Source organism: Podarcis vaucheri (assembly GCF_965113315.1).
Source record: "Podarcis vaucheri genome assembly, chromosome: 10".
NCBI classification, from domain to species: domain Eukaryota; kingdom Metazoa; phylum Chordata; class Lepidosauria; order Squamata; family Lacertidae; genus Podarcis; species Podarcis vaucheri.
Genome location: NC_138748.1, coordinates 53,395,520 through 53,414,083, shown reverse-complemented (window position 1 = coordinate 53,414,083; position 18,564 = coordinate 53,395,520). Strand labels below are relative to the sequence as shown.

General features: G+C 45.6%; 1 protein-coding gene across 7 annotated transcripts in view; it reads right to left on the bottom strand.

Moving 5' to 3' along the window:
• Window positions 1–18,564, bottom strand: part of DGKI (diacylglycerol kinase iota) — a 248,151-nt gene that overhangs the window by 7,173 nt on the left and 222,414 nt on the right. For all 7 annotated transcript variants that reach the window (XM_082240439.1, XM_082240443.1, XM_082240440.1 and 4 more), the window contains 2 exons: window positions 4,785–4,822; window positions 592–712 (listed from right to left, as the gene is read on the bottom strand). In XM_082240439.1, the coding sequence (XP_082096565.1) occupies window positions 592–712; window positions 4,785–4,822 (159 nt within the window). The remainder of the gene's footprint in view (window positions 1–591; window positions 713–4,784; window positions 4,823–18,564) is intronic.

Sequence of the window (18,564 nt, the reverse complement as noted above, 5' to 3'; positions counted from 1 at the left end):
ACCTCCCCATCCCCTATTATTTTTTTCCCTTGAAGCTCTGGTCACTCATCCCATGTTCTTCAGAGGCATGTACTGAGGCCACCACCCTCAAATGGTTGAAATAGACATGCTGCTAAGGTCATCAAAGCACCACATCAAAATGCATGGCTATCTACTGAAGAAGTGCCAATATGCTTCAGCCTTTCCAAAGGGATCGTACAAAACCAGTTGGCCAGAGACTTTATCCCTATTCATGCATCAGTTGCATGAAGAGAAAGTAAGGTTGTGCTGATTGCTCTCCTTCCAGTGTCCCAGGCCTGCAGGCAACACTCTTTCGGTGACACTCTTTCTCAGTGCCGTGTTAGTTCATCATGTTGTTATTGAACAAATAAGGTTTGTGATGAGACACAAACCAACACATGTTTGCATCACTGGCAATAATGGTTCTACAATACCACTACCAAGCATCTGAAAAGCTATTGTCTGTGCACTTTGCCAGTGGAAGGGCTAGACAGAGTGATTTTTTACACCCGTGCCTTCCAACCAGGTAATTGATCAGAGCCAATAAGGCCCCTTGAATGTGAAGAGCTTGGCACCCACCCCTTCACTCACCGTGGTCTAGGATGTACTTCACAATCTCGCCGTGCCCAGTTTTGGCTGCGTGGTGAAGCAAGGAACAGTGGTCAGGTCCCTGGATTAACAGATTAGCTCCTTTTTTGCAGCAGTCTATGAACTGGAAGAAAAATGCATAGAGAAAAGTCTAAGTAATGCAAAGTTGTGGTTTCCTTTTGCAGATGTGGCGTTAAACAAATTGCATTGCTAAAACAGAAATAGCTGTTAGGCAAATGTTTGCTGGGCTTCCCGATTCAGCTCTGAGCAATGGAGAAATAAGCAAGTATCTTTAACAGCATTTCATGAACAGATACGCCTTACAATGTAATATAAAATAGGTTGGACAATGGCCTATCAACTTTCTGTTAAATTTGTTTGTAACTGAGGTGAGGAACCTCTGGCCTGTTGGCCAATTTGGTCCCACCATGTCTCTCCATTTGGTCCACCAGGCCACTTTGGACAAGCCACCACTCACCTGTTCTGCACCAGGGATCATATATGATGTCTGGTATGGAACAGGTAAAGTTCCAGCTGTGCTGAAAAGGGGTTTGCAGGCACCACTGATCAACCGATGGGTAGCACCTGCAAAAGCCTTTGCAATGAACTTTGAAGCCCTGCCCATCAGCTGATTGTTGGGGCTTCAACAAGCAGCACAGGGCTCTCTGAATAAGCCAACAATCAGATGAAGCCCCAATAACCTTCAGCATAAGAGCCCATCCTCCCTAGGCCAGTGAAAGTCCTGAGAATTGGTTTGCATGTGATGGTCACAGAAAACTGATGCACACATTAGCTGTCACTGTGACGAGTGAGTTGCACGCATACCAGGCAGATAGGAGCAATTGAGGAGGGCATGGAGATAGGCTTGTGAGAAATGTGGGATGGAGAGAGTCCTGGGAGCTGCTTAGAGAGGCCTGGTAGGTCTATATTTCGTCCTGCTTGTGAGCCTTCCATAGGTATCTCCTTGGGCACTGTGAGAACAGGATGCAGGATTTGATTCTTATATTACGTTCTTCACAAAAATGTGTCTCCCAGGCCATTTCACAAGCTTCACGAAGAGAACATTTTAAAGCACTGTAAAGGTAAAGGTAAAGGGACCCCTGACCATTAGGTCCAGTCGTGACCGACTCTGGGGTTACACGCTCATCTTGCTCTATAGACCAAGGGAGCCGGTGTTTGTCCACAGACAGCTTCCAGGTCATGTGGCCAGCATGACTAAGCCGCTTCTGGCGAACCAGAGCAGCACACGGAAACGGCGTTTACCTTCCCGCCAGAGCGGTACCTATTTATCTACTTGCACTTTGATGTGCTTTCGAACTGCTAGGTTGGCAGGAGCAGGGACTGAGCAACGGGAGCTCACCCCGTCGCAGGGATTTGAACCGCTGACTTTCTGATCAGCAAGTCCTAGGCTCTGTGGTTTTACCCACAGCGCCACCCACTGAGCCAGCTCCAATTCATGGATTGCTATTAGCCAGAAGCAATAACTTCTCGTGGCACAGCCCACCTCAAATTCTTGTGTGAACGAATAAAAATCCTAGTCTGTGGTCAGAAAGCACATAAAATATCCAAGGTAAGCAGATTTGGATCTGTTTAGGAGCATCACTTTCTGTTCCATGACGGGCAAAGTGTGGGATATAAATGTAAGAGAATCAATAACACGGCATAATGTCATTTATGGCAGTGATCCCTTGATCAGAAAAAAATGTAACCTCTGAAATGTGCCTTAGTAATTGAAAAACAGGTGATGCAATGACAGGCATAAGCAGCATAATGACAGGAGTTGGGGAGGGGAGAAAACCCTCCCCTTTCTACCCCAGCAGGAGAGATATAGAAGAGGCTTGTCATTCCTGGAACCTGCTTAATATCTGAACTGCATTCACAGCAAATACTGAAATTGCAATGAAGTGCAAAGGAGAGCAGAAACTAATGTACTATTAGACTGGCCATACATCAAATCATAAGATGATAGACTGTGGTGCCTGTTACTTACATGGGTAGCTACTTGCATCTGCACTGAACTATGTGTTTAGGAGTGTTTGGATGTTGTAGTATTGCTAAGACTAGTCTCTTGGGGAAGTTGTGAGTGTTTAGCATTTAATAGTAATTCTTCAGCTTATAAAGTAACTCAGTATGCTTGAGGGTGGGTGTGTTGTGCAGGATAAGGCCTTGTAGGTATTACTTTATTTCATCGGAGGCATGAAAGATTTCCAGATATGATTGGAGACATTTTTGTTCCAACAAGCTTTTCCAACAGAATGAATAGGTCTCTATCATGGATAGCCACTTGCTATTTTTTCTGAGCTGCTGCTCTTTTCTGTTCTGTTTTAAACTGTTTTCTAGCTTCTTTTGCTACATTTTGTACATTGCCTTGAGATGACTGTGGAAGGTGCTTAAAACTTACTTATGTACATACTTGCACTCAATGAGATCTCTTGTTCTAGAAGTGATTCTAGTTGGCATTTGGTGATCAGATATGTATCCATTTGGAGTTTGAAGAAGGATAACAAATTATCCTGGCCTCAGTTATCCACACTTTGATAACCTCCAGGCTAGACTACTGTAATGCACTATATGTGAGACTGCCTTTGAAGACTGGACTCATTTTGGACTCACAGCTTTCCATGGAGGCGCAGGTCAATTCTGTATCCAGGGCAGCTGTCTACCAACTCCACCTGGTACGCAGGCTGAGACCCTACCTGCCTGCGGACTGTCTCGCCAGAGTGGTGCATGCTCTAGTTATCTCCCGCTTGGACTACTGCAATGCGCTCTACGTGGGGCTACCTTTGAAGGTGACTCGGAAACTACAACTAATCCAGAATGCGGCAGCTAGACTGGTGACTGGGGGCGGCCGTCGAGACCACATAACACCGGTTTTGAAAGACCTACATTGGCTCCCAGTACGTTTTCGAGCACAATTCAAAGTGTTGGTGCTGACCTTTAAAGCCCTAAACGGCCTCGGCCCAGTATACCTGAAGGAGCGTCTCCACCCCCATCGTTCTGCCCGGACACTGAGGTCCAGCGCCGAGGGCCTTCTGGCGGTTCCCTCATTGCGAGAAGCAAAGCTACAGGGAACCAGGCAGAGGGCCTTCTCGGTAGTGGCGCCCGCCCTGTGGAACGCCCTCCCATCAGATAGATGTCAAAGTGATAAACAACTACCTGACATTCAGAAGACATCTGAAGGCAGCCCTGTTCAGGGAAGTTTTTAATGTGTGATATTTTAGTGTATTTCTGGTTTCTATGGAAGCCGCCCAGAGTGGCTGGGGAAACCCAGCCAGATGGGTGGGGTACAAATAATAAATTATTATTATTATTATTATTATTATTATTATTATTATTATTATTATTACTACTGTTCAGAAATGATAAGTTAATGCAGAATGGGAATGGCCATTATGAAAAGACTGTGCCTGGACTATGATAACTGCACTCACTCCCAATGCATTTCTGGGCCCAGTTCAAAGTGCTGTTTTGACCTTTCATAGCTTAGGGTCAAAGCACCCATATATAGTGGTACCTCGGTTCTCGGACATAATCCATTCTGGAAGAACGTTCGACTTCCGAAACATGCAAAAACCGAGGCACAAAGGGCTGGCTGCAAATTCAATTGGGGAAAAAATTGAAAAACACGCAGCGGAAACTGTTCGACTTTCGAGGCGCATTCAAAAATGGAAGCAATTACTTCTGCGTTTTCGGCATTCAAAAACCAAAACGTCTGGCTTCCGAGATGCACGAAAACCAAGGTACCACTGTTATGAAGTTATTGACTAGAGGGTCTCCTGCTAGTGCCCCCATCATCTAAGGCAGCCTTTGCCAACCTGCTGCCCTCCAGATACAACTCCCATCAGGCCAAGCCAGTTTGACAAAGGCTGATGTAAGGTGAGGCTTTATGGCCATGGTGCCCCAGTTCTCCTCTCCAGTGAGGTTTGCCTGGTGCCCATCTTAATGTCCTGGTTTAATTTTCCAAATATTTAGATGCAAATGTAAGCTACCCCACCAGCCATTTTAATCCTGTTCATAGATTCCTTGGCTTTCAGGGGTTGTTCTATTTCTCCATGTTTACATTTTTAGTTATTTTTTATCCCTTTTTTGGTTGATCACCCTGGAGATATAAAAACTTGTATTAAATAAATAAATAAATGGTAATAATAACAACCATGTAAGGGGTATAGGGAATATCAATGACTTCTTTTACTTACTTTTAGAAAATCACCAGCTATTACTGACTGTAAAAGTGCTGCAAAGAAAAGAGGACATTAGCATTAATAATCATTATTGACACAAATGCAGTCATGTTGCCCGATTCTGATAATTAATACAAAATAAGAGGCTCACCCCAAAGGCCTTATATTCTACAGGCATGACCTTTCCAGGCCATTGTTATGCATTGCAACTTAGATTTAAGAGCATTTTTACACCTGAAACTTAAATTAACACATATTTGCAAATGTAAAAACAACAGCAGCAGCAACCCCACATCTTGTTCCATATTCTGTTCTGCATCAAAGAGCATCACATGTCGTACAAGCTGCATATGAACTTCCAAAAGATCCTCTCTCTCTTTTCTCTCACTTGTGAAAAATGGTAGCTCTGGATTTGGTGTGGTGCGGGCAGTTCTCCTGCACATGGCATCGAGCCGAGGGGGTGCAAATTTGAGAGGAGCGATAATTAAGAAGGTCCATTTGGGGGCACCAAATTTTGGCCTTGCACAAGATGGCATATTACAGAAGATTGCCAAAGTCTGGCCATGAAAATCGTCTCATCACATTGGCCCCTGTTTCACACATTATGTAACACCAAACCCATATTTGCCCCTGAGTGCAAGGAGTTGTTGAAATTACCAGAACTCTGGTGAATGTACCTGTATAACCCAAATATTTTCAAATATCCACTTGCCGCATAAATACTTTACATATTTAGGAGTACACCAACCAATGTAACACATTAAAAGGTGCTTAGTGACATGCCTAACCAGTAATAATAATAATAATAATAATAATAATAATAATAATAATAATTTATTATTTGTACCCCGCCCATCTGGCTGGGTTTCCCCAGCCACTCTGGGCGGCTTCCACAGAAACCAAAAAAACATTAAAATATCATACATTAAAAGCTTCCCTGAATAGGGCCGCCTTAAGATGTTTTCTGAATGTCAGGTAGTTTTCCATCACCTTGACATCCGATGGGAGGGCATTCCACAGGGCGGGCGCCACCACCGAAAAGGCCCTCTGCCTGGTTCCCTGTAGCTTCGCTTCTCGCAATGAGGGAACCGCCAGAAGGCCCTCGGCGCTGGACCTCAGTGTCCGGGCAGAACGATGGGGGTGGAGACGCTCCTTCAGGTATACTGGGCCGAAGCCGTTTAGGGCTTTAAAGGTCAACACCAACACTTTGAATTGTGCTCGGAAACGTACTGGGAGCCAATGTAGGTCTTTCAAGACCGGTGTTATGTGGTCTCGGCGGCCGCCCCCAGTCACCAGTCTAGCTGCCGCATTCTGGATTAGTTGTAGTTTCCGAGTCACCTTCAAAGGTAGCCCCACGTAGAGCGCATTGCAGTAGTCCAAGCGGGAGATAACTAGAGCATGCACCACTCTGGCCAGACAGTCAGCGGGCAGGTAGGGTCTCAGCCTGCGTACCAGGTGGAGTTGGTAGACAGCTGCCCTGGATACAGAATTGACCTGTGCCTCCATGGACAGCTGTGAGTCCAAAATGACTCCCAGGCTACGCACCTGGTCCTTCAGGGGCACAGTTACCCCATTCAGGACCAGGGAGTCCTCCACACCAGCCCGCCCCCTGTCCCCCCAAAACAGTACTTCTGTCTTGTCAGGATTCAACTTCAATCCATTAGCCGCCATCCATCCTCCAACCGCCTCCAGGCACTCACACAGGACCTTCACCGCCTTCACTGGTTCTGATTTGAAAGAAAGGTAGAGCTGGGTATCATCTGCATATTGATGGACACCCAGTCCAAACCCCCTGATGATCTCTCCCAGCGGCTTCATATAGATGTTAAAAAGCATGGGGGAGAGGACGGAACCCTGAGGCACCCCACAAGTGAGGGCCCAAGGGTCTGAACACTCATCCCCCACCACCACTTTCTGAACACGGCCCAGGAGAAAGGAGCGAAACCACTGTATAACAGTGCCCCCAGCTCCCAACCCCTCTAGACGGTCCAGAAGGATGTTATGGTCGATTGTATCAAAGGCCGCTGAGAGATCCAGCAGAACTAGGAAACAACTCTCACCTTTGTCCCTAGCTCGCCGGAGATCATCAACCAGTGCGACCAAGGCAGTTTCAGTCCCATGATGAGGCCTGAACCCTGATTGGAAGGGATCCAAATGGTCCGCATCCTCCAGGCGTGCCTGGAGTTGTTCAGCAACCACACGCTCAATCACCTTGCCCAAGAATGGAAGATTTGAGACTGGGCGATAGTTGGCCATATTGGCCGGGTCTAAAGATGGTTTTTTAAGAAGCGGTTTAATGACCGCCTCTTTCAGCGGATCTGGGAATGTTCCCTCACAGAGGGAAGCATTCACCACCCCGCAGAGCCCATCGCCCAGCCCTTCCCGGCTAGCTTTTATAAGCCAGGATGGGCAAGGATCAAGGAGACAGGTGGTTGGTTTCACTCGTCCAAGCAGCCTGTCCACATCCTCGGGGGTAACGGATTGAAATTGATTCCATGCAACTTGACCAGACAGGGCTCTAGCACTCTCCCGCCCCAGCCCTGCTCCCACGGTGGTGTCTAGCTCCTTCCGAATATGAGTGATTTTATCTGCAAAAAACGTTGCAAAATCGTTGCAGGAGATCTTGGGGTCTTTACAAGGCCCCGATGGTAAAGGTGGTTCCGTTAAGTTGCGGACCACCTGAAAGAGTCTCCTGCTACTATTTTCTGCAGATGCAATAGAGGCGGTGAAGAAAGTCTTCTTCGCCGTCGCTATCGCCACTTGGTAGGCTCGACGTTGAGCTCTAACCTGTGTCCGGTCAGATTCGGAGTGAGTTTTCTGCCACCGACGCTCTAGCCGTCTCAGCGATTGTTTCATCGCCCTCAGCTCCGAAGAAAACCACGGGGCTGTCCGGGCTCCATGCAATCGGAGAGGGCGCTTCGGAGCCAGACAGTCGATAGCCCTGGTTAACTCCGCATTCCAGCGGGCCACCAGGGAGTCAGCTGAAAGGCCATCAACATGGGATAAAGCATCCCCTACCACTCTCTGGAAACCATTTGGATCCATTAAGTGGCGGGGGCGGACCATCCGAATTGGTCCCACCTCCCTGCAGAGGGGAAGGGTCGCGGAGAAGTCCAGTTGCACCAGGAAGTGATCTGACCATGGCACTTCTTTGGTTTCATTTTTACTTAGTGTCAGATCACCCACGTCGCTAGAGGTGAATACCAGGTCTAAGGCATGTCCATGACTATGAGTTGGGCCCAACTTATTCAGGGACAGCCCCATGGAGGCCATGCTTTCCACGAAGTCCCGAGCGGCCCCTTGTAAGGTCGTGTCGGCGTGGATGTTAAAATCCCCCAGGACAACCAAACTAGGTGTCTCCAGGAGAACATCCGCCACGACCTGAAGCAGCTCGGACAGGGAATCCTTGGTGCAGCGGGGAGGTCGGTACACCAAAAGGAATCCTGTACTGCCCCTATTGCCCAACTTCCAGAACATGCACTCAGAAAACTGGGTCTTCCCAGTAGGACGCCTGGTGCAGACTAATGACTTTCTAAAAATCACTGCAACCCCCCCTCCCCGCCCACATGACCTGGGTTGCTGTGCGTAAGAGAAACCTGGTGGGCAGGCGGCAGCAAGGACAGGCCCATCTGTCTCATTCAACCAGGTCTCTGTCACACAAGCCAGGTCAAATCCTCCATCCACAATCAGGTCGTGGATGGCAGTGGTTTTATTCACCATTGACCTGGCATTACACAGCAACACCTTCAGGTTATGTGGGTTTCCCCTGTTGATTCCAGTATCCATCTGGTCAAGGCCAGACCCGGAGGCAGGGATAGTCTTCAAACAACGACTAAACCTGCCTCCTCGGTAATGACATGGTCTGGTCTTAGCGTAACTCCGCCTCCTGCCCATGATCACCAAGATCGGATGTCCCAGTGCTTCCCGCCCTGTGGAACTTGTCCCAGCCATCGTGTTGGCTGGGGCCTCACTCCCAGGCAGCCCTGATCCCACCCCTTAAAAACAAAACACAAACTATACAGAACCAATAAAACAACAGAAAACAAAAACAGAACAATTACACTAAAATTAATCCCCAACCAAATATCCATTACACCCACCCACCCCCAGTAAGGGATTCTTACAGAAGGCTTCAATTAAAGGAGGGCCATAGCTCAGTTGTGGCACATCTGCTTTCCCAGCAGGAGGTTCCAGGTTCAATCCCCGGCATCTCCAGGTAGGGCTGAGAATATTGCCTGCCCCAAACCTTGGGGAGCTGCTGCCTGTCAGTGTGGACAGCACTGAGCTAGATGGAGCAACAGTGTCTCCGAAATTTTTTGCACAACACCTGGGAAGACAGGCGAAATAATGTCAGTGTACTGGAAGAAGCAAAGATCTCCAGTGTCAAAGCGATGATTCTTCAACATCAACTTTATTGGACTGGTCATGTTGTGAGCATGTCTGATTATCGTCTTCCAAAGCAACTACTTTATTCCGAACTTTTAAGAGCATAATGCTGGTGGTCAAGAAGGCAAATCTTTAAAAATGTAGTATAAACACCAACAACATGGAAACACTGGCCTGAAAGCACTCCAATTGGAGAACAGCCTTTACCAAATGTGTCATGGGCTTTGAAGACTCTCAAACTCAGGACAAAAGGGAGAAACGCACTAAGAGGAAGGCATGCTTAGCAAACCCTGACCGTGATCAATTCCCGCCCGGAAACCTATGTCCCCATTGTAGAAGGACGTATGGATCCAGAATTGGCCTCCGCAGTCACTTAACGACTCAAAATTAAGACCATGATCATGGAAGACAATCTTACTCGGCAACGAGAGAAGAAGAAGAAGAAGAAGAAGAAGAAGAAGAAGAAGAAGAAGAAGAAGAAGAAGAAGAAGAAGAAGAAAGAGTCTGACTCAGTATAAGGCAGCTTCCTGTCTTTCTAAGAAACCATATCCGTATATAAAGGATGTTAAGCCAATCAGTTGTTTGTTTGTTTGTTTGTTTGTTTGTTTGTTTGTTTGTTTTAATTTACAGCAAGAGTGGGGAACCTTTTCACCCTCGAGAGCCACATTCCCTCATGTGCAACCTCTCAAGCACCACATGCCAGTGGTGGGCGTGGTACAGTAAAAGTCAGATGTTCCTACATACAGCCACACTTCATGCTCCTCTCTCTTCATGCTCTATCCAGGCAAGAAAGAGGCACCATCATAATTCAATGGTATATTCCAGCCAGGAGAAAACCAATTGAGGAGGGTTCAGAGCAGGAAAATTGAGGAGGGGAGCATGGGAACATGGCTTGAGAATAGTCATGGGAGCCAGATGGAGAGGGTTGAGGGCTACATTTGAACTCTGGGACTGAGGAGCCCTATCCCTGATTTATAGTTGGCCCATCACCATGCAGTTTCCAGGTGGGTTACATTCAAGGTCAACACTAAGTCATCACTTAGACCATATCAAACAGCAAGCAGAAACTCTGCAGAAGGAGTTATGCTCTGCAAAAATATGCATCTTGAGCAGCCAGTGATGGGGTAAGACACAACTTAGCAGGGAGGGCATATCACAACCCAGAGGCCATCACAGTGAAGACCCTCTCATGCACCACAACCCAATGAATGTCAAAGGTCAACTGTAAAAATGCAAATTTCAGAGGCTTATCAGTTCACCTATTGCTTAAAGAGGTATAGTTCTGATGGATTTGCCTTTAGATGAGAATTGAAATTATTTCGGTTCCCCCAAATATCACCTTTGCCTAGTGCAGAAACAGAACTGACTCTAGCACCACCATATTCCTGACTAGAAACCCTCGCCTTGACTGGAGTCTGAAAAATGAAGAAGTGCAAGCAAATTGGCACAGAATTTTCTCTGTGCAGCACTGGGCTGGCACCTCCGTGGAGAGAATTCCACAAGGAGCTCATTATTACTCCAGGAATAACACCACAAATGTGTAAAAGGGAGAGGGAGAAAGAAAGAAAGAAATCACTGCAGGAAGAACTGAAGGACGCAAGCAAAGAAACTAAGCAGTGTTGCTCACTCAGAGAGCCTATGTTTGCGATACAAGATTCAAATGCTTCTTGCATCAGACTTTTGTGTAAGAGTCTCAGGAACATTTCCTCACTTCATCTCCCATGTGCAGCACAGGAAAATGTAACATCCAAACCAAAAGGGTTATAAAACAAACAATAAAACTACAGTAACTCTTAAGGAAGATTTCATGACAACTTATTTACAGGTTTTCCAAAAAGCACCCAGCAGCTCTATTAACTGGGACACGTGTGTTGCTTTGCTGGGTATTGTGGGGTTGGTTGGTTGTTTCTAAAGGGGCAGATAAATGAATAAAAAGGGTGGGAGAATCTTTTCCTGTTCAGCAGATACTATACCTCCAGCAGGTTCAGCCAAGCAACTTCTTCAAGTCTACTTGTGGAAACTCTAATTCCAAAATTATTTATTGCTGCTTTATAAGATAAAGGGACCTCTGATAGTTAAGTCTAGTCACGAACGACTCTGGGGTTGTGGCGCTCATCTCGCTTTACAGGCCAAGGGAGCCGATGTTTGTCTGCAGACTGTTTTTCCAGGACATGTGGCCAGCATGACTAAACCACTTCTGGCGCAATGGAGCACCAGCACCAGAGTAGTTCACGGAAATGCCGTTTACCTTCCCGCTGGAGTGGTACCTATTTATCTACTTGCACTTTGACATGCTTTCAAACTGCTAGGTTGGCAGGAGTTTGGACCGAGCAACGGGAGCTCACCCCGTCACGGGGATTCGAACCACCAACCTTTTGATCAGCAAGCCCAAGAGGCTCAGTGGTTTAGACCACAGCACCACCCACGTCTTAAAACATAACTCAATAAGATGTGTGGGGTATAAAAAGTAAAATTATCATTGTGGAATGGGACATCCCTATTTTCATTGGAAAAATATTGGAGGGCATGTAAAACTGGTATAGCATGGTGGTTAAGAGACTGAGATGTGCATCACAAGAGCTCCAGTTCTACTTTTGCCTTTGCCAGATAGTCTACTAGATAGTCTTAAGGAAGCTCTTCTCCTCCAGCCTCAGTCTGCCTATCAGCTGTATGGGGAACAACAATACTTCATTTACCTGAAAGGATAGTTGTAAGGATTTCAACTGAGCAATGCATGTAGAGTGTTTTGAACTTTTGAAATCACTATACTGATGTTAAGTATTATTTATTAGCGTGTTTATTTATGACATATTGTATTGCTAAACTTTTATAAATTGTTATCTATTAAGACATTGCTAGGAGACCTCAAAGCAACAATTCACATGCAACCTGTTTTCTCACACTGGAAGCACGGATCCATAAATCCATAAAACTCAGCTTGCATTGTTAGCCTTCATTATTTCTATTTTTGTCTGTGCAGTTCCGAAGGAGGGATGGAGCTGTCAATACATTGGGATTTTAAAACCCAAATGAAGATTTCTCATATAAACAATAATAGAGCTATTCATCCATTACAAGCATCCCTGGAAGTGTTAACTTTACTCCCTCTGCTGGCCATGAACGCAAACATCTCGTCCCTGTATAGAATATTCTACTTGCTTTTCAGCAGCATTAAGGGGCGAACTGGACACTACGGTGGGGAAATGGCTCTTAAGTGGTAGAAGGCAAGCTCTTATAGAAGGGTGTGGAAGCAATTTGAAGGGTAGGGTATGAGGGGGATACTGAACATCACACACAGAGAGAAGAAGAAGAAGAAGAAGAAGAAGAAGAAGAAGAAGAAGAAGAAGAAGAGGAGGAGTTTGGATTTGATATCCCGCCTTTCACTCCCCTTCAGGAGTCTCAAAGCGGCTAACATTCTCCTTTCTTTTCTTCCCCCACAACAAACACTCTGTGAGGTGAGTGGGGCTGAGAGACTTCAAAGAAGTGTGACTAGCCCAAGGTCACCCAGCAGCTGCATGTGGAGGAGCGGAGACGCGAACCCAGTTCACCAAATTATGAGTCTATCGCTCTTAACCACTACATCACATATACAAACACACACACCTGAAAAGTATTCTCAGTCCTTGGTTGTGGGTATGCATGTTGGTGTGTGATGCCTGCAAGAATTTCTCCAGTTTTTCGATGCACCCCAGACCCCCCTAGAAGTTGCTGGTCCCTGCTTTAGAATACTGATTGCCAGATAGGGTGGCTATGTGTCCTATTCTACAGGGGGCAGTCATCTTTTTGTAGGGATTCCCTTATTAAAGGGCTGCCCAATCCAGGCAGTTGTGGAGATTAATACTCTGTCACCAGGATGCAGAGAGCAGGTGGAGGCGTGGCTGGTGCATGTCCCAGGGCATGGCACGCCGCCCGCAGGGACGTGGTGCGCATCCTGGGGGCGTGGTGCAGAGGGGGCAGCCATGATGGCACTCCACTGGGATCGCACTGCTGGGGGCGGTGTGCTCCCCCTGCCCCCCTCTTCCTTCGCCAGTGAGTCCAGGTCCAGCTTAAAAAGAAAGAACTTTAAGAAGAGAGAGCAGGGGCCTTGAAGTTGCCCATCAGTACTTAACCCCTGGACAGCAGACTGAACAGGCAACCCAGCTGCCCTGCCACTGTCTCTTCCGCTATGTTGAGATGCCCTGCGCGTACTCTATAGAGATCTAATACAGTGGTGCCCCGCAAGACGAACGCCTCGGAAGACGAAAAACTCGCTAGATGAAGGAGTTTTCCGTTTTCTTAGCCGCTTCGCAAGACGCATTTTCCTATGGGCTTGCTTCGCCAAACAAAGCTTGCCCTGCAAGCTCCGGGGATAGCAGGGAAGCACAGCACGTCTTCCCCGCTGTCCCCAGACCCCTTTTGAACCAAGGGGCGGCAACAGGGAGAAGCGATCTTCTCCCCTCCGCCCCTTGCTTCAAAAGACCCCAGACCCCTTTTGAACCAAGGGGCGGCAACGGGGAGAAGCGATTCTCCCCACTGCCCCTTCCCTTGCTTTAAAACAGGTCCGGGGACAGAAGGGAAGGCCCGGACGGTCTCCATAGGAATGCATTGATTGATTTTCAATGCATTCCTATGGGAAACCATGCTTCGCAAGACGAAAAACTCGCAAGAAGAAAAAACTTGTGGAACGAATTAATTTCGTCTTGCGAGGCACCACTGTACGTGTATACATATAAATGAGCACCTGTGAGTTTTATGCAAATTAGAGTCCTCTTTTCTGGTGATACCATTCCTTTTCATTGGGAAAGTGAGTGGCCGAGTGTTGGGAGGGACCCCCGAGACTCACCTAGTCCAACCCCCCCGCAATGCACGAATCTCAGCTAAAGCATCCGTGACAGATGGCCACCCAACCTCTGCATTAAAAATCTCCAAGGAAGGAGAGTCCACAACCTCCCGAGAGAGGCCGTTCATTATTCAGAATAGTGGTTTGCATGACCGACTAAGGAAGATAACAACACAATGAAATTCAAAGCAGTGACCCTAAATTGCACATTTATTTGCAATTCAATTAAAACTGTTTGGCCCAAACAATTCAACAAAATTGGTGGAGTTGATACCAGCTTTTTCAAAGGTCATTTACACCCTGCCCCCCCTGTCTCTTCACTTGCCTTGGAGCACTGCCCCCAGGTAATCTCACTGCCCCTCACCCCCACCCCCCCGGGTTCTAAACTATGTGAGCATGGTTGCAACTCAGGCTTCAAACCGTTGAAAATTGGCTTGGCTCTCAGCTCTAGGAAAAAAAGAATCTGGCTGGCACTATCAGTGTGCAATTATGGGCGAAAGGAGGCCTTTAAATATGCATTTATTCAGAGGGCGACAAGTGTTGCTGCCTCACAATACAGAGCATGAATTATGCACACGTTTTATCATGCCATAAAGTATCTCCAGGCCTTGAAGATGTCACCAAGCATTATTCCATTCAACAAACACGGAGACCAAGTCATTATTTTCTTGACTTTTCCCTAAGATGAGCATTTGCAGCAAGAAATAGAAGTGCTTTAGTGCTCTTTGATTGGGTAAGTGGATTTGCTATACACAGGCACACACACACACACACACACACAGTCCACAGAAAACCTTGTGTGACTGACAAAAGTGCAGACCTAAGGCTTCTACCCATCTAACAAACTGGCAAAATACAACGTTGGCAACACGGCGCATTTCCCTGGGCTGGCTAGATCATCAATAGACCGCCATTCTTCTAGCAGGGAGAAGCCGGGAGGATGAAAGAGGTAACTTGCTTTTCTATGCATTTTTAAACCTTTGTGCTCTTTGCTGAAGCTGCCAGTGTAAAAAAAAAACCCAAACCCCCCTGTCAATTAGGTAAACCTTGCACAATCGGCATTGTTAAGAAACAGACTCTCTCTTTCAGAAATGTTGGGACACTGGCAACAGATGTTGGACTGAAAGAATAAGTTCTGTTCACTGTAATTTACAACAAGCCAATGCCCTAGAGCTGCTGCTGTTTGTTTATTTTTTAAAAAACATTTAAGCATTGCATAGCTCTGGAAAAGTGCTCTCACAGTTACCTATTTGGCTGGTAGTTCTAGCACAGCTTTCCCTTCTCATTTTTTGCCAATCAGTCTACAAAAGCCACCCTAAACTGCAGTAATTTCATTTCAACATAGCACTGCAGAGGAGACTCTAAAACTGCAATGAAAGCATACATGGTGGCTACAAGATGTGGCTCTCATAGTCCCCATAAATATTTCCACTTCATATGCGAGCATGTACTAAACTGGAAGTCGACAACCTTTTTGGACCAGTGGGCACGTTTTGAATTTTGAGAGTACGCTGCAGGCACCAGCCATAAAATGGCTGTCATGGGGAGTGAGGAATAACACAAAATAAGAAACAACCACCCGCAACCATCAGACAGGTCTTGCTGGTCCTGATTGTGGAAATCACACAATACTGATCACACACAAATAGTGATGCTGCTACTAATAGCAACAGGGAGCATTCCTTGGTACCAGGGAAAATATACAAGGCGGCCATAGCACATTCATTTCACATAAATTGCTTAGAAGGTACCTGCCTTTTTACTCCATAACTTCATTTCTACGAGAGCTAGAATCATAGAATTGTAGTGTTGGAAGGGACCCTGAGGATCATCGAGTTCAAGCCCCTGACATGTAGGAATAGGCAGCCGTCCCATTCAGGATTCAAACCTGCAACCTTGGTGTTATCAGGATCATGCTGTAACCAACTGAGCTGTCCAGGCTGAGATACTTGCTCCTTCTTTTTAAATGAAAGCTCAGGGTCTCTGGAAGCTGTCCAGGGCACCAGTGAATGCCTTTTTGGGAACCACAGTGCTTGTGGGCACCATGTTGGTGACCCCAGTTTGCTTAAGGTAGGTGATACAGATTAAACTAACCAAATATTAAACTAACCAAAACTAAACTAACCCAGAGGGGTCAATTTATCAGTTCTGGGGTTGTAGTGCAGTGTCTTAAAACATTATCATTTAAATCTGAGGTCAAAAGTTCTAATTCCGCAGTATGTCACATTCTTGTTCCTGTTGTTCACTTTCAATAGTGAGCATTCTTAATATAGGCTGGATCTAGACTTATCAAAGAAGCGTTTCAGTTAAATGCGTTGCAAACTTTGCGTGAGAAATCGGGTTGACAAAAACCGAACTCCACAGCGCCACCTGGTGCCACAGTGCTAGAATGCATAAACAATGCATATAAAGCATTTTTTCTTTGCCAATGTAGCTGAGTCCAAAGCCTTAAACTTTATTTTAAAGCTTTACTTAAAAAGTTTCTATTTTTTAAAATTAACTGATACTTTTAGTGGAAATGTTTGCACATGAATGCAACTCGTAACATTCATAGGCATACCTTGAACTGATAAAAGGCAGGGACACTTTGTGGGACTACAATTTATAACCTCTTGATATAAGCCATTGTTTTGAGACAGTGCCTCAAATAACATTTCTATTCTTAGAAATAGCAATGTCTTAAAGCCATCACACTACAGTTGCAGACCTGATAAATGGAGCATTTCCTTTATTCCTGTAATCTTCATTCAACAAGGATAGATGAAAGAAAGTCTCTCCCCACCCCAATTCCTCTCCCTCTCTCTTGTTAGATGAACAGTAGCAAGCCAGAAAGTGTTTAAAATGGGGGAGGGGGCAGGACAAAAAGGGAGGGCTTACAATGGTGCAATCCCATACATGCATACGCAAACTTAAGCCTCATTTAGTTCAATGGAGCTTACTACCACGTAAGCGAGTATAAGATTGCAGCCCAGACAGAGCATAGTTATACCACATCTTCCCCCAAGTGGAATGTTTTATTTGTTTTGTTAATTTTTGCTCAGCCTTTTTACACACAGAACACAAAGTGGCTTACATAAAACCAGAATAATTCAAGCAAAGTAAATATAGTACCTTACATCTAAAAAAGAAATGAAAATGCAGGAAGGATTTGTGCATATGTTTATTCTATTTTTTTAAAAAAAGAATTTATTTCTGTGCGTTCAAATGAATGGGCAACAATGCTTGGCATGCAGAAGGTGCCAAGAGCAATCCCTTGCATCTCCAGATAGGGCTGGTAAAGACATCCTGGAGAACTACTACCAGTCAGTGCAGACAGTACTGGACTAGATGAGCCAACTTGCAAAGTAGAGATGAGGGCCAATTCAACACTATGTTGCTTAGGTGTACACCTAGCAATTTAATGTGTGAATGACATGTATCAATACAGATGAGTACCATCTGAGTACCAGGATTGGCTGTTGCTTCCTGTAAACCTGTGCAGAGGGTTACAGAGCCTACAGAACATGTGAAAAGGTCCTCATTGTGAAGGTGTAGAGTGACAGTTTTGTTGTCTAACTCAAGGATGGGGAACCAGTGGTGCTCTATTCACTGTTGGACTACAACTCCCATCATCCCTCTATTTGTTTTTGGACTACAACTCCCATCATCCCTCACTGTGCTTCCTGGGGCAGATGGGAGTTGGAGTCCAACACCAGTACCTGGAGGGCCACAGGTTTCTTTTCTTAGCCCTGGTCTAAGAAAAGCTGTGAGCAACCAGAGCGCCAGACTTGCTGGCTTCTCCAGTGTATTCTGTAAGACAACCATTTAAAGAAGAAGAAAACTAACCCAATGACAAGTTGATGCCACTTTTGGAAGCGATGAAAAGGGAGAAAATAGTTGTCAAGCTGAAAGAAAGATGGGGGTTGGGGAGGGATTACAGGAGCAGGAAGATGAAGGAGATGTGTGAGTGGAGAGAGTACGATTTTGGCTGGCTATCCCATGCACTTCATTAAAACACTGTTATGCTGGCAAGGGGAGAAGAGCAATTGAGTAATGGCACATTTAAAAGCAAACACAGAGTGAAAGGCTAATCAAGGCTTCGTATGCAAATGCTTTCACTCCTAATTGCAAGAACTGCTGGCCCGCTCAGAATGCATTTGACTGGAGACTGAGATTCCTCCTTTCTCCTTTGTCTGAAGGGCTTCTTGACCGTCTTTGGTTCTAATAGAATACTTAGAAGTGAGAAATGCAAAAAAATAAGCAGCCTTAATGTTTTTAGATACAGAGAAAGCATTTGATAATGTCTCCTGTTTAAAGTTTTGGAATATATGAGCTGTGGAGAAACTTTTATAAAAGGAGTTAAGGCAATGTATACAGAACCATCAGCAAAATGATAGTAAATAACATATTGACTGAGAACTGTAAGATAACTAAAGGCACTAAACAAGGTTGTCCGCTGTCACCTTTATTGTTTATATTAGTTTTAGAAGTTTTGAAGCAAAGAATAAGATGTAATCAAGAAACTGAAGGAATAAGGGTGGGACAGAGACAATACAAATTAAAAGCATTTGTAGATGATGTGGTGATATCTGTAGAAAAACCAACAGAGTT